The sequence below is a fragment of the Aspergillus tanneri genome (genome assembly GCF_003426965.1).
Source record: "Aspergillus tanneri strain NIH1004 chromosome Unknown AapTan_5_pilon_pilon_pilon, whole genome shotgun sequence".
NCBI classification, from domain to species: Eukaryota; Fungi; Ascomycota; class Eurotiomycetes; order Eurotiales; family Aspergillaceae; genus Aspergillus; species Aspergillus tanneri.
The window spans coordinates 1,243,809-1,257,509 of NW_022984632.1; the positions used below are offsets into that span (position 1 = coordinate 1,243,809).

The window sequence follows — 13,701 nt, forward strand, 5'->3', positions numbered from 1 at the left end:
GCCAACGCTATGCAAACCAGCCAGGGCATCTCGCCCTGATAGACACTTTTTAAGATTTCAAATTCTTCAGCGCTGCCACGGCACTGGTGTCCTCACCCATCAATTTGTAGAGACGCAATATGACCAGCGTTTTGGTGTCCCGTTTCTCCCCTGCGTGACTGGCTTGCTCGAGGGCGGTTTTGAGGTCCAGGAGCACCGCAGACCTGATCTTCGACAGCCGCGGTTGCTGTCCGCGTAGAAATGGATGCTCCTCGCCGATTCGCGACGATAGTCTCGTCAGGTAGACATATTTCTGGATATGATGCTCGAGTCTTTTGAGTGAGACCAGCGGGGTTGCCGATGCACCGTTCGATCGCTGGACATTGCTGTTATCTTTGTCATTATTATCATCGTCATCGTCATCGTCATCAGTCTCGTCGCCCTCACTCTCGAGCACGTCCGAATCCTCGTCTGTGGGAGGAGGACCGCCGATCATCAGTCTCTTCTCCAGCTCTTCGACACGGTCGGCAAAATCCAGCAACGCTCGGGCAATATTGGCGTTCCCTTTCAGTCGCCTCTTCTCGTCGATCAACCGTGCCACCTCCTGACGACGAGCCTCGACCTTATCCCGAATCATTTGAGCGTCTCGTTGGAAAGCCAACAGGCCAACCCGCACTTGTTCCACCTTCTCCTCTCCTCCTTGCAAGGCAACTCCCAGCGACAAGAAATCCTGATAGTTCTCGTTGACCAAATCCAGCAATTCTCGACTGAGCAATTGGTCCAAGTCGCGGAATTCTTGCCGGAGGTCTTCGAGACTCTGGTGTCGATTGGTCAGGGAGGATAGGTACTGTGCAGGGTCAAAGTCCGGGGCGAGAAATGAAGCACGAGACAACGGTTCAGGGAAGGGGAGTCCAGCTGTGTCGTCGTCAAGATCGGAGGCCGATTCGTCGGAGTCACCAAACTGCGGAGGTTGGTCAGTTCTCACGAGTGGAGACCAATCAAGACAGAGTGGGGGGAGAAGAGATGCATACGCGAAACCGGTTCATGGTGTCCGTGAGGGGAAGCCAACGAATTGGAGCCGTGAATGACTTGATGGATGGAGTGGGAAAGAGGGTGTGAATGTGTGAGGGAGAGAGATGTTGTGTCCGTGATAGAAGGAGATGACTACCCGCCAACTTGGTGCTTCCCGGCTTAGACAACAGGTGCAACGCTAGCCAGCTGTCCACGCCTTCACCTACGTCACTCGCTGAGCAACCACCCGGTCTCGAATCGTGTGCCCATTGAAAGATGGCCTTTCGATCAGAACCGTTGTCTGTCCATCCCTTCCGCTCGTCTTCATCCTCGTCTTCTGCTGCTGCTCCCGTATTTGTCCGCCAGAGTGACCATCAGGCTCACCACCTGAGTCGGGATGAGTCCACGCTGGACGAGTCGACTCGGGCATATCGAACTACAGCTCTACGGCAATCAAATGGGACTCCGAAATCCGCGGTGCAGTCTTGGAAGAACCGACAGGCCTTTCATCCAGGTATCCGACCCTCCACGCTGGCCTCGCAACCTGTGCTGGTGAGGGCCTATTCTGGCGGCCCTGAGGATTCCTCGCCCGCGCCCACCATGTCTCTTCGACGGTCTTTTCCCTTCGTTCGGGGCTCTCGTCCTCAGCGACGGGTGCCTATGTTTCCCTCCGACGAGGAGTTCAGTATCGATGGGATTCTGCGCGCCATCGAACCTAACATTCGCACCACGCTGGATTCGATCGGAGAGATCTGCGGACGCAGCAAACTCAGTTTGGCCAACGAGTATGGCAGCCATATTGCACCGCTCGGGGAAATTCGTGCTCCCCCGGGTGGGCTGTTGACCGTCGAGGAGACCAGCTCGGACCATGAAAGGCAAGCGTCTGACAATGTGGTCATTTACGACGACGAGAACAGCGTGACGGATGGGCGCGATCACATTTCATTCTCCCACTATGGATATTTCGAGCATGCAAGACCGCCCATGACCACGGCTCCTCCATATAGGGGATTCCAGCGAGCCACGTTGCCTGCGGGCGACGTTTCGTCCATGCCAGGCGAGTCTACCACTCTACGATCTGCGCGATTTAACCCGATATCAGATCCCAACGCTGCTCTGAGACCAAGCGCTACCAGTGGAGAATCTACATCCCAGCGCCGATCCTATGGCCGAGCACTGCTGGGAAGGGAGCTCGGATCCGATCGAACCCAGGGTATCTTAACACCGGCGCTAGTATCGGAGATTCTCCTCGACGCCCAAGCGGATGGCCGCCCCGGGGCTGATATCCTGGGAGACCGTAGAAATTCACCCGGGGGGGCACACCAGCCATCAACAATTGTCGATGTGCGAGCCCTCTTTGGTTGGCTCATGCATTTCGCCGGCCATGGGACAGATTCGGGTGAGTCCAACCTCACAGCCGAGATGAGATTGCGAGCGATGCTGGAACGGCCGAGGGAGCAAGTGTTGTCCGATGTACACTCGATTGGATGATCCAGGCCGTAAGACCTGTGATATGATGATGATTTATGCCGTTACGATAATGACCTTTGGGATAGTTGACACGGGCGATGATATGATGTTCTTATGAATGTATAGAATGACAATAGTAGTTGAACTAGTACTTCTTAGGTGTGCTTGACAATGTCACCCTAGTCTTGCAAATATCAATATCTTTGCCTTACGTACAGTGGGTTGATTTGAGTATCTAGATCCCATCCGTGATATCACATCTCCAGACGGAAAAAAAGATCATATCACCGAAGCGACACTCCAAGGAGAAAAAAAGAGTTAACCGATGCATCCCACATTTCTCTATCCTCGGCGCCCCTCGATATCAGATAGTAATTCTTTAGCAAACTCCTCGAACCGTGAATACGACCAACAATCGCGGTACCTTTCCACCAGCGGCCGATCATCCACCAGAGTCTGATCCATTCCATTCTCTTCCTCGTCTTCTTGCTCCTCGTCGTTTTCATCACTGTCCCCTACCAGCGTCCCTCCCTCCACCAACTCCCCAAACTTGACGTCCACCGGCACAATACCCAGGAATTTGATCCCCATTTCCTGTGCCATGACCTGACCTCCCCCACTGGAAAACAGATTCGTGACCTCCCCACAGCACGGACACGTATACCCGGACATATTCTCGATGACCCCGAGGATGGGAATGCGCGTCTTGACACAGAAATTCGCTTCTTTTCGAACATCAGATGTCGCGATCGCCTGCGGCGTCGTGACTAGCACCGCTCCTGCCAACCGGGGCATCCGTGACGACAACGAGGATGTCGCTACCGATGCACCCGTCGTCGAAAGCGTCAGGAGCTGTTCTGCCAATGCAATGTGTTCGTCGCTCGTACCTGGCGGCGTATCCACCAGGAGGTAGTCGGTTTCACCCCAGTGTACGTCCGACAGGAACTGTCGAATCATTGCTGTTTTCTTAGGCCCGCGCCAGATGACGGCATCGCCACGATCGCGCAACAGGAATCCCAGTGACATGCATCGCAAGGAGCCCCGTGAGGATGGAAGTTCGGTTCCGTCAGCGGGAGAGGAGGATGACGCTGACGATGGGTGATGGTTCTCGGCCTCATGGACCGTCACAGGCACCCAACCGCCAGGAGCCTGGGTGATTTTGGCATCTTCCAGACCAACTAAGCGGGGAATTGAGGGACCGGTCAGATCAATGTCGAGGATGCCGACGGATTTACCGTGCAGGGAGAGGGCAAGGGCGAGCTGTAAGGTAACGGAGGATTTGCCAACTCCACCTTTGCCAGAGAGGACCTGATGGACACGGTTGGGATCAGTTTATGGTCTGTTTACAGCAAAAAAACGACGCGAGCTGCCTGTCTGACTGCTTGATCTGATACCTTTGATCGTGACTCTTTTCGAGGCGATTCGTTGTTATCGATAAGAGCCAGACGAGGGGCAACTTTTTTTTTTTTTTTTTTTTTCTTTTCTTTTCTCTCTCCTCAACTTTATAGACGTATACTCAGGAGAAAATAAGGATCACTTACTAAAACAATATTTTTGACTCCGTCTAGAGGCATTTTCCTGCAGCGGTGGAGAGTCTGCAGAGACGAGTTCAGATCGTCGCAAAGGTCGATGTTGCTTTTCTGCGTCATTCCGTCGCTTATCAATCAGGCTGCTGGAAACGGAAGCAAAACCAGCTAGATTTTAACATTTATTTGTTCGGTCATAGCTAGCTACATAGATCCTTTGGTAGCATCCTGTCTTCCACGTATAATTCCTCTATCATTGCCAGGAGAATGCCCGGAACGAAATTCACAGCCAACCTCTATTGCCACTTCTGTACTACCACTCCACCCCGCTTGAATTCTGCTAGATCCCCAAGGACCGCCTCCTTGTCCGTAAGCTCCTTGCTAGGAAACGTAGTCATCAGCACCCAGGGGCGGCCCTGGTTGGCTGGACTAGCCGCAGAGACGAACTGGTAGACATCGCCTATGGTGTGCGTGGTGTTGAATCGGGATACAAGCCGTGCGCCGTCTCCCAGTCGAACCTGTAGCGTCAACGTCGGCTGCGATTCATCCACTGTCGGCTTTGGAGGCTCGGGATCGGGTTCGCTAGTGGCAGGGGCAGCCGAAGGGGTTGGGCCCTGCACCCCAGGGGTGGGACTTCCCAGTCGTTGTCCGAGACCTGCGAAAGGTTTATACTTGCGCTTTGGCTTCACATATTTCTCCTCATGCTGCTTGATCTCCACATCAACTTCCTGGCCAGGCTGGACATTCATGATGGAAAGCGGAGCGCGGCCCCGTCGAATACCCTCAAGAATCTCGGCGTTTCGAGGGTCGTCAGAATTAAAGAGATCACCATCGTCGACTGAGAACCCGTCAGCCCAAAAGTGAAGCGTTCGCTGAACTCGTTGCGGCTGTTGCGGCATGGATCCACCGGGCGCATCAATGACCCGGCTAGGGGTATCGTCGCCGCCCAAGGTGCGGGCTGTACCAGTAAAGTAAGACGGTCTGGGTTTGGGATCGTCGGATGCTGGCAGTTGAGCTCTAAAAGTTAGATAGCATTAGCTGTCTGATCGAGACCACCCCCATGTCGATGAACTGTACCGCTTAGCTTTCTCAATGATTTTCTTCTTCACGTCGTCAGGGTTCTGCACAGCCAACCCCGACTTTTCTCCCCCAGCAAAGAAGTCTTGGTTCACTGTATCATCGTCCTCGGACGAGTCCACATCGCCGCTCCCAGCCCCCCCGCCTCCTGATGCATAATCACCGAGCGTCGCAAAGCGCTTTTTGGGAGCGGGGTTCCGGGTGGAGGAAGGCGGTTGGGACGACTGTGAAGGAGGCTGTGAGGAACCGTCGCTTAACGGCCGACCTCCTGATGGTGCCGGTTCAGCTCCTCCGACAGATCGGCCACTGGCGGGATCCACGTCTTGCCCTTCGTCTTGTTCGGTAAAGAATTCGGTGACAGCTGCCTCAAGGTCCCATCCATTGGCAGCTAGATACTCTTGTGCCTAGGAGAAGCCACGTGTGGTTAGTAGAGAATCCCACTATCACTCAGACGGTAGATTACTTACATCCCCGGGACGCGTACTGGTCATAGCACAGAACTGTGAGACGATCTCATCGTTATCGGTGGGGTTGTGCTCCATGATGACCGTCCAAACTACAGCTATGGGGGGGACAGCGGGTGATGATGCTGCTAGACGGGGTATCTGATATTCTCCCGACGAGACCCTGGCTGGTGGAGCTGTGATCGCAGGAATGATCTGAACAGAGGGAGAAGAAGCTGCGAGGTGGGCTTTGGAGCTGAAGGACAAACGACGACGGTACGTCACCGTTGCCTGATTGGTCATCCGGAAGATCCCCTCTTCCGTGGCTGCCTCAGGAACCAGCTAGGCGTCTAGTGCTCATCTGAGTCCCTTCTCTATCTGGAGGACACTCCAGGAGTCCAGGGAGTGACGAGGATTCCTCCGTAAGGCTCCGAGGTTATCATCGCCATCTTCACTTAGTCAATGAACCGTAATCCAGGGTGCCTTATTTTGGGTAACCAGGGACCATCCATCTGCTTACATAACCACCGCTGCAGGTCTGGTGTAGATCGACTTCATGAACCTTTCGACCAGTGTCTCTCTTCACCCAGATCACCCATCCGGTGGACCAACACTCTATTTGTCCGCCAGGAACCAGTCTAGGTCTCAACTGCCTCCCTTGACTCTCCGTTAATTCCCTCCGTTGAGCCCGATTTCAGCGGCTTCCTTCCTCTATTAATCCAAATCCTTCCCCCCCACACACCGCGCATCATGAGTTCAGACGACCACACCTCCTCGAGGGTCGAGCTCTATGAGTCCGGATTGACAGTCCCTTCCGATTCGGAGAATTACTCTGCCAATAATGAGCTGTCTTCTTCGACGTCGAGCTCGCCCTTGATACTTTACAAGCCTCCGACTTTCTGGAGTCTCTTGCGAGGGGCAGCGATCAACCTGTTTCTTCCCTTTGTAAACGGGTTGATGTTGGGATTTGGGGAGTTGTTCGCACATGAAGCGGCTTTTAGACTAGGGTGGTCCAACACTAAGGTATGTGACCTTGTTCCCCTCAGGTCCAATGATTCGCATCGCTCTTCGGGCTGTCTTCAATCCTGGACTAGGCTAATCAATCCGCCGGGTTTAGATCTTCCCTACTTACCGACGATCGAGACCGTTGGGGTCTGGAGTGGAAGTTCGAGAAATCCCCTCGTCAAGAAAGGATTTCCTGCGGAATACCACCGCCCTGGAATAGATCCAGTTGGACAATCGACAGTATAGATGCTTTGAGCGAGCTACATTTTGCGGTACAGGTTTCGATCGTCGTATTGGAAGTTCTCCTCCTCCTTTTTCTTTCCTTTTCTTCTTCCCCCCTTTCCACTCGTTCGCTGTTTCTACCGGCATAGGATGCGCATATGTGGGGATTTCCTATGTACATAGATCCTCAGGCATCAGTAGTAGGCCTGATTGATTGTAACGGCGTCTGGCGAAACGCAATTCCGCTGCAGCCACAACGGCTGCACATTCGAAGAATCCATCATGTTTACTAATATCTCTTACCCTTAAAAATATATCTTAAATATATTCCTCTCTCCTCGTGTCGGAGAAAATCAGGTGATGGATGCCGATAACCGCCCGGCAGAAAAACACACTCTTGGCGCCGAAGCCTCATCACTGCGATTTCCTCCTCCTCGTTTCTCCAGTCCCCAGTCCCATTCTTCCGCCGTGACTGTTTCCAAAAATGCTGGGCGGGTCCGGTCTCCAGGGACGTGGCATTATGCCCGCTATTTCCCGGCAGCGATTGACTGCCTCCTCGCGCTCTAGCCGCTCGGTTCGTCTCTCCGAACTCGTTCTGCTCGAAACTGCATCTCCCAGTCAAGCATGTATGTCGAAAGGAGCCGTTGGCTGACTGACGTGATCCGATAGATGTCCTCCTTCCGGCCTCCGATATCTGGGTTTCCGGTTCGCTATGGGCGACCGAATCAGTCTGTAATGGGGAGTCGTTCCTGGAAGCCCGCCTCACCTACCCTCAGTACTATCGCCAACGCTCGATTCAACTCGACTTCGTCTACCACGTTGCTTGCCGGCCAGGCCGCCGATGCGGCTCCTCCGGCAAACGCCTCCGGGATTCCTGATCTGTCGGTCACTGACATCAATGCAATACCCGAGAATATTGGATATCTCAAAGAGTTGGGCCTCGACTACGGCTGGGGACCATCGTCCCTCGTGGAATTCATCATCGAACATTTCCACATCTGGGGAGGCCTGCCATGGTGGGCCAGTATTATCGGAACCGGCATACTCATCCGGCTGGCGCTGTTGAAGCCGATGCTTGGGGCGGCGGATACTGCGACTCGACTAAACAATATCAAACCCCTTCTCGACCCACTCCGAGCTAAGATGGGCCGCCTCATGCAGGAAGGCAAACGTGAAGAGCTCGTGCAGACGAGAGCAGAACTGAGCGCGTTACAAAAGGCTCACGGTGTCAAACCCTACAAAGCCTTCCTTCCAATGCTTCAGATCCCCTTTGGATTTGGTTGCTACCGGGTTGTTAAGGGTATGACTTCGTTGCCAGTACCAGGATTGGCCATGGAATCGGTTGGTTGGTTAAAGGATCTGACCATTGCGGACCCGTACTTTGTTCTTCCGGCATGCTCGGCACTGTTCCTGTACCTGTCTCTGCGGGTACGCTCCTATTCCCTCCGTACCGTTGGGTGGTTGCTAATGCTGATTTTCACAGAAAGGAGGAGAAACCGGGACGAACCAGTTTCGAGATTCTTCATTTGGAAAGATGGTACTTTTCGGATTCCCAGCTATCTCCTTCACCTTCATGTCCTTCTTCCCGAGCGCACTCCAGCTCTACTTCGTCGCCACGGGTTTCGTGGGTCTAACGCAGGCCTACGTACTCGGCTCTCACTCGTTCCGAAATTTCGCCGGCATTGCCCTTCCCCAGCGGGTCCTGAGCCCAGAACAAGCAGCAGCGCAGCAGCGCAAGACAATCCGCCTGCTGGCGGATAGTTCGGAGGCCCCCGCGAAGGCCACGAACCAGGCACCAAAGGCCGTGGCACCGAGCTGGATCGACCGCACCGCCCAGTCTGCCGTTAAGTTCCAAAAGGAGGTTGTGACCGAAGTGACTGAGAAGTTGAACCAAGCCCGCGGCAAGGCGCCGGCCACTAATGCCGACGGGTCTCCTATCCAGGGCCCCCGGCTCAGCGAGAAGGATCGCAAACTGGCGAGCGACTACGAGCAGCGGAGACGGGAGGAAGATGAGTGGAAGCGGGAGGAAAGGAACCACGCACGTCGGGAAGCCCATGCAAAAGCCCTGGAGGCTGAAAGGGAGAGGGCCCGTTTGGCGTTCCGGGATGCCCAAAAGAAGGCATCTACCAATCAACGGTGAGCATGACCTATACCAGTGGTGGGACAGGGGGGTGGCATTTCGCTGTACAATATGGATACTGTACCGTTTATCCATGTTTTCTTTTCTTTTTCTATGTTTTCTTTTTATTTTCTTTTATTTTCTATATTTTTTAACAGCCGGGGGATTTCCTTTTAGTCGTGGTTCATACTACTATTTAGAGTCCATTGGAATAGAGCGTCTTTTCTCACCCTGACTTCACTCGAGTCTTTGTCACCGTTCACACCAGAATATTATAGTTATAGCAGCATCCGGGGAAGTCCGTCTGGCTCATCCGGGCCTTGGAGGTGTCAATCTGAAGCTGGAGTTTGGCCAGGTCCTTCAGGTAAGGTAAAACAGTTCAACTTCTGCTTCGTGTTGACTGGTTGTTTACAGCTCAACTACTCCCCGCCGACTGGGTGTCTTCTTGAACAGGCCCCTACGTAGGCAGACTCCCCGTGGCATGAATCGGACCTCATTCGAAGTCAGAATACGAGGAGGAAGATTGAAAGATGATGGTATCCGACAGCAAACTGCATAGACAAGGGAAGAATGATTTGCGTGATGCATGAAGGAGATAGCATGAGAAGCTGATCAATCGCTGAGTCGTCGCTGAGTCGTCATATCCACTGAACAGGATCCAGTGAAAACAAATGCACACTGAAAGATCAGTCTATTACTTCTCTCACTTCTTCAGCTACAGCTTCCATAAACTAAAGTTCCTTTTTACATTATCAAACAGGTGCATATTCTCTTCTGCAGTGAGTAGTATTCCCATCCAACAAAGACCCAACTTACAAAAGAAAGAATACGATAAGAATTCAACAAGATAGAGAGAAACTACAGAAGTCAATAACAACTGGTACGTAACTGACTCTAGAGTCTCTTAAGTAGCCACCCATCATGTCCTATCTACCCAAGAAAATGAATGAATGAATGAATGAAACAAAAACCAACCTCACAGACCATCCAAGCAGATTAACTAAAGGATGCACATGCAGATGCCCTATCCTTACCTCTGGGTCCTATTCAAAGTCATTATCATCCTATTCGCGGTCGAACTCCTCCGTCGCGGTCTGGGACGATTCGAAGTCTCTCGTCGCAGAGCCCGAAACCGTATCCCCGCCTCACCCTCACTGAGCCACATTGCCATTCATGTTGAATAGATAAAAGATGTGTTACTGTGAGGGGGTTCTGACTAACTTGGTTCTCTTTGCGCTGGTGCGTCATCCATCCATCCGTTCATCCATCTAGACCTCGACTACCTATGAAGTAGTGAGACTATACATTACTATACACGCCAAGTGCACCGCCTGCACCGCCTGCACCGCCACGACTCTTTTAAATCAACTAACCAGGAAGGATTTGTAGGTGATCTATGCTATTTGCCTAGTGGGCATCATCCTCTATTACTACCTTGTGGGGCTGTACAGGTTCAGTCCGTTCTAGACGGTCGGCTTCTGTCTGATCTTCATTCAATGTATCGGAGAGGGAGACCATGAAAATATTGTAAGTGGGGGCTTTGAGAATGAAGGATCATTTGAAGTGGTTTTTCTTTCTTCCTTTCTTTCCCTTCGAACTTTTCTTCTAATTTGGGTTGTTTTGTTCGTGAAATCTACGGTCTAGGTCTCGGTGGACGCACTAATGTATCTACCTGTTATTTGCTAGCAGCTAGCTAACTAGCTAACAAGGCAACTCTTTTGAATCCATCGGTAAGAGATATTCTAGTATATATGTATGGGACGTATGAGATATATGATTGAATAAGGTGTCATCAAGACTCAAGAATCTAGTGTCTGATCTAGGCCATCGTGCGAGTGGAGCATCAGTGGTTTTAAGTTAAGTTTCAACGAGCCGGATGTTTCAGAAATCCTTGATTTATAATGCATTTTCCGCTGTAGAAATAGTAGACACCGACTGTGTATACAGATGGACAAAAATAAATAAATAGAAGACATGAAATGTATTATCCCTTGCTAATAGATACATGAATAAATAAAAAAAACGAAATGATCTAGACACCAATGTATATATGTCAATGCAGGCGTGGTGGTTATGCACATGAATATAGTTATGTATGCTTTGTTCTTTTTGCAACTGATATAGGTGGAACATACCAGAATAATGGACCGGCCATTCATTCATCATCATCGTTGCCTCGGGGCCTCTCGCGATCACCATCGTCATGCCCTTCTTTGCTGTGTTTGTTTTTAAGTCGTAGGCAGAGAGATTGAGGTCAACGGAAGCGCCGGCGAGGGTTTTTCATCCTCTTCGAACATCTTCTTCTCTAGCTTCAGGGTCATCCGCGCACAGAACGGGTCCACGTAACCGGTCCACAGTGTCGCACAGAAGTACACCAGCGCAATCCAAACGGGAATACTGATAGCCACGACCCAGGGGGGACGGAGCGGGATATACGGGGGTTGGATGATATCGCCGTCCTGGTCGTAGATCGGGTTCCCGTTGTCGTCCACGATGTCTTCCCACGGTTGGCCCGAAATGCCGTACAGCATCCAGCAAAGGACTGTACGGAGCAGAGTGCCGTGGATCAGGTACACCGCAAAGCTCTGTTTGCCAAGCCAGAGGAGCAGACGGTTGGCGAGGAATTCCTTAGTCGAGGGCGAGAGATAGATGGACATGATAATCATATCGATCCCGATGGCCGTGTAACGTTTGCCGACATTGGTGTTGGGCGGGAAGATGTACTGCGCCATCAGGTACATGTACCGGGACCAGGCGGACCATTCGGGATGCGACCCGGGGTAGGAGGCGATCAAGAGGCCGGCAATGCCACAAAAGGCGGCCACGATCCTCCGAGGCCATTTGTGTCGCTCGACGAACTCTTTGAAGGATGTTTCGTAGGAGAGATCGCTCAGGAACATGCCGTAAATGGCTTGAATTTGAAACGTCTCTGCCGTTCCGTTAGTCCTTGGTCGCAAATCACTACCGCACCTTAATTTTTTTTTTTTAATTTTTTTTTTCGGCACTCACCCGTGTCCTTAGCGGCGTCCTGGTGGAAATACAGGATCATGGCAATATATATGCCGATACGGTAGCGAAATTTGACATACATCGTCGCACAGAGCAAAATGTAGACCAACATGGAGGCCTTAAGTAGAGGGAGCAGGGCCCACTGGTGGTCATCATATGCCTGGAATCCCGTGGTCCAGGTGCTGAGGAAATTCTCGAATAGCCGAACGACCTCACGCCAGAAGGAGTCCTCCAGGTCGACTGCTGCGTAACGACACCACCAGCAGTCGGACCGGTTGGCGGTGACGAATGCCCCGCATTGAGCCATGACCCATGAGATGACCAACGCAATCGTAGCCGGGAAGATCAGACGAGGAGGACGACGGAAGGCACTTTTGGCGACGGAGGTGAAGGCGCCCATCACGTCTCCGGTGCGAGACTGCTTGATGGGCTTCAGGGCACAAACATATCCGGTCAAGAAGGCGAAGATGGTGACACCTATTCGACCCTGCCAAGGAATTCGAAGAATGGGCCATTGGAGAACTCGCGGCGTCGCATCGCGATCGTCCCGGGGGGCAAACAGATCGAAGTCCCAGCCTCGGGCCAAATGAGTGAGGACGACAAGGAAGGACGCAATACCTCGTAGACCCTGAGGAAGAGGATGTTAGCCGGGAGACCCCGAATGTCTCCTCACCTCTTAGGAGCTTACATCGATCCACTTAACACTTTTCCTTGGATCACCTTTGACCGAGGGATCCCCGGATTTCCATGGTAAATTATCTACAATCTGTTGATACAGATGGGAGGGTTGTATGGACTGCATGACGGGAGGCGACTAATCTTCGAAAAGCCGAAGATTAGGGGGGCGGAACGTTAAAAAAAAAAAAAAAAGGAAAAAAAGAGCGGACAGAGAGGGGGAAAGAGAAAGAAAGCGAGGGTAAAATTAAGGGAGTGACAATATGAAGAACAAGAGAGCCATCCAGGCTCAAGGGACACCCAACAAATAAAATGCAAGAAAGGAAATAACAAGAAAGAAGACTTGGTGGAAGAAAGCGACCAGTGGATGAGGAGGAGAGAAGAAGGAGAGAGGAGAAAGTGAGAGAAGAGAGCGGAGATAACCAAAAAGGGCTCCCGTTAATATTTAAGGAACACAAAAATAGATCAGCGTAAGGCACATCTCGACAAGACTGGGAATAGAATACAAATACGGATCAACGACAGTAGCATGCGCCAAGCATCCAAGCTCCAGAGCAATAAACGAACCCAGACTGTGACAATCAACGACCAAGGAGAAATCAAGAAGGATTGGTGCCAAGAGATAGCCGCTATGAGTATGGGGTCCTCCTAAGTACTAGTCCCTGGTCTCATTCGAGATCTTCCATTGGAAGGACGAGGAGAGAAGGGGAGGGTGATGTGGGTTATGCATCAAATACATCTGAAACGCAATACTGGATGCACAGGGGAAAATGTAGAGAAAGGGAGATAGAGATAGAGCGGAGGAGGGAAGCGGTTACTCCGTACAATCTCCGGGTCAGGACACGCAAAGCAGGACGATCTCTTTCCCTATGACGAAGCGTCCACCGTCACAACGAGGATTGCCCTTTCGAAATTGAACCTGAATGATAACACCATGAGGACCGAATCAGGGCGACCAGAGACCACGTACGTTCTATGAGCTTCGTACATACGAGGGAAAACCGGGCCAGACAGGATGGCTAGTAGCGGTCATGGCCCGTGGATAAACAGGTTCATCAGCCTTATTAGCCCTATTGGTTGACCAGGGTCGGGAAGCAGTCGGATCATGGATGGCTTCAAATGGACCCCTGAACTCTCCCCTGGGCTGCCGCCAAGGTCTCTTGGC

The 13,701-nt window shown here is 51.9% G+C and overlaps 7 protein-coding genes across 7 annotated transcripts; 3 read left to right on the forward strand and 4 right to left on the reverse strand.

Moving 5' to 3' along the window:
* Positions 1–49: 49 nt before the first annotated feature.
* On the reverse strand, positions 50–1,025 carry ATNIH1004_009830 (COG2 family protein; the record flags this gene model as incomplete). Its single annotated transcript, XM_033574412.1, has 2 exons — positions 50–940; positions 1,011–1,025. The coding sequence occupies 2 exons, from the start codon at positions 1,023–1,025 to the stop codon at positions 50–52; spliced, it is 906 nt and encodes a 301-aa protein (XP_033422430.1).
* A 241-nt stretch (positions 1,026–1,266) lies between these two features.
* ATNIH1004_009831 (uncharacterized protein) lies at positions 1,267–2,481 on the forward strand (the record flags this gene model as incomplete). Its single annotated transcript, XM_033574413.1, has 1 exon — positions 1,267–2,481. The coding sequence occupies one exon, from the start codon at positions 1,267–1,269 to the stop codon at positions 2,479–2,481; it is 1,215 nt and encodes a 404-aa protein (XP_033422431.1).
* Positions 2,482–2,802: 321 nt separating this feature from the next.
* On the reverse strand, positions 2,803–4,109 carry CFD1 (Mrp/NBP35 family ATP-binding protein; the record flags this gene model as incomplete). Its single annotated transcript, XM_033574414.1, has 2 exons — positions 2,803–3,768; positions 4,002–4,109. The coding sequence occupies 2 exons, from the start codon at positions 4,107–4,109 to the stop codon at positions 2,803–2,805; spliced, it is 1,074 nt and encodes a 357-aa protein (XP_033422432.1).
* A 173-nt stretch (positions 4,110–4,282) lies between these two features.
* Positions 4,283–5,809, reverse strand: NSFL1C (protein phosphatase regulator SHP1; the record flags this gene model as incomplete). Its single annotated transcript, XM_033574415.1, has 3 exons — positions 4,283–5,003; positions 5,064–5,467; positions 5,531–5,809. 3 exons carry the CDS (start codon positions 5,807–5,809, stop codon positions 4,283–4,285), a joined length of 1,404 nt encoding a protein of 467 aa, XP_033422433.1.
* A 447-nt stretch (positions 5,810–6,256) lies between these two features.
* ATNIH1004_009834 (TOM13-domain-containing protein) lies at positions 6,257–6,731 on the forward strand (the record flags this gene model as incomplete). Its single annotated transcript, XM_033574416.1, has 2 exons — positions 6,257–6,529; positions 6,624–6,731. The coding sequence occupies 2 exons, from the start codon at positions 6,257–6,259 to the stop codon at positions 6,729–6,731; spliced, it is 381 nt and encodes a 126-aa protein (XP_033422434.1).
* Positions 6,732–7,217: 486 nt separating this feature from the next.
* Positions 7,218–8,873, forward strand: OXA1 (membrane insertase OXA1; the record flags this gene model as incomplete). The annotated part of the gene is made up of 3 exons (XM_033574417.1): positions 7,218–7,307; positions 7,403–8,161; positions 8,217–8,873. 3 exons carry the CDS (start codon positions 7,218–7,220, stop codon positions 8,871–8,873), a joined length of 1,506 nt encoding a protein of 501 aa, XP_033422435.1.
* Positions 8,874–11,080: 2,207 nt separating this feature from the next.
* ATNIH1004_009836 (acyltransferase family protein) lies at positions 11,081–12,663 on the reverse strand (the record flags this gene model as incomplete). Its single annotated transcript, XM_033574418.1, has 3 exons — positions 11,081–11,781; positions 11,862–12,489; positions 12,550–12,663. 3 exons carry the CDS (start codon positions 12,661–12,663, stop codon positions 11,081–11,083), a joined length of 1,443 nt encoding a protein of 480 aa, XP_033422436.1.
* Positions 12,664–13,701: the final 1,038 nt, after the last annotated feature.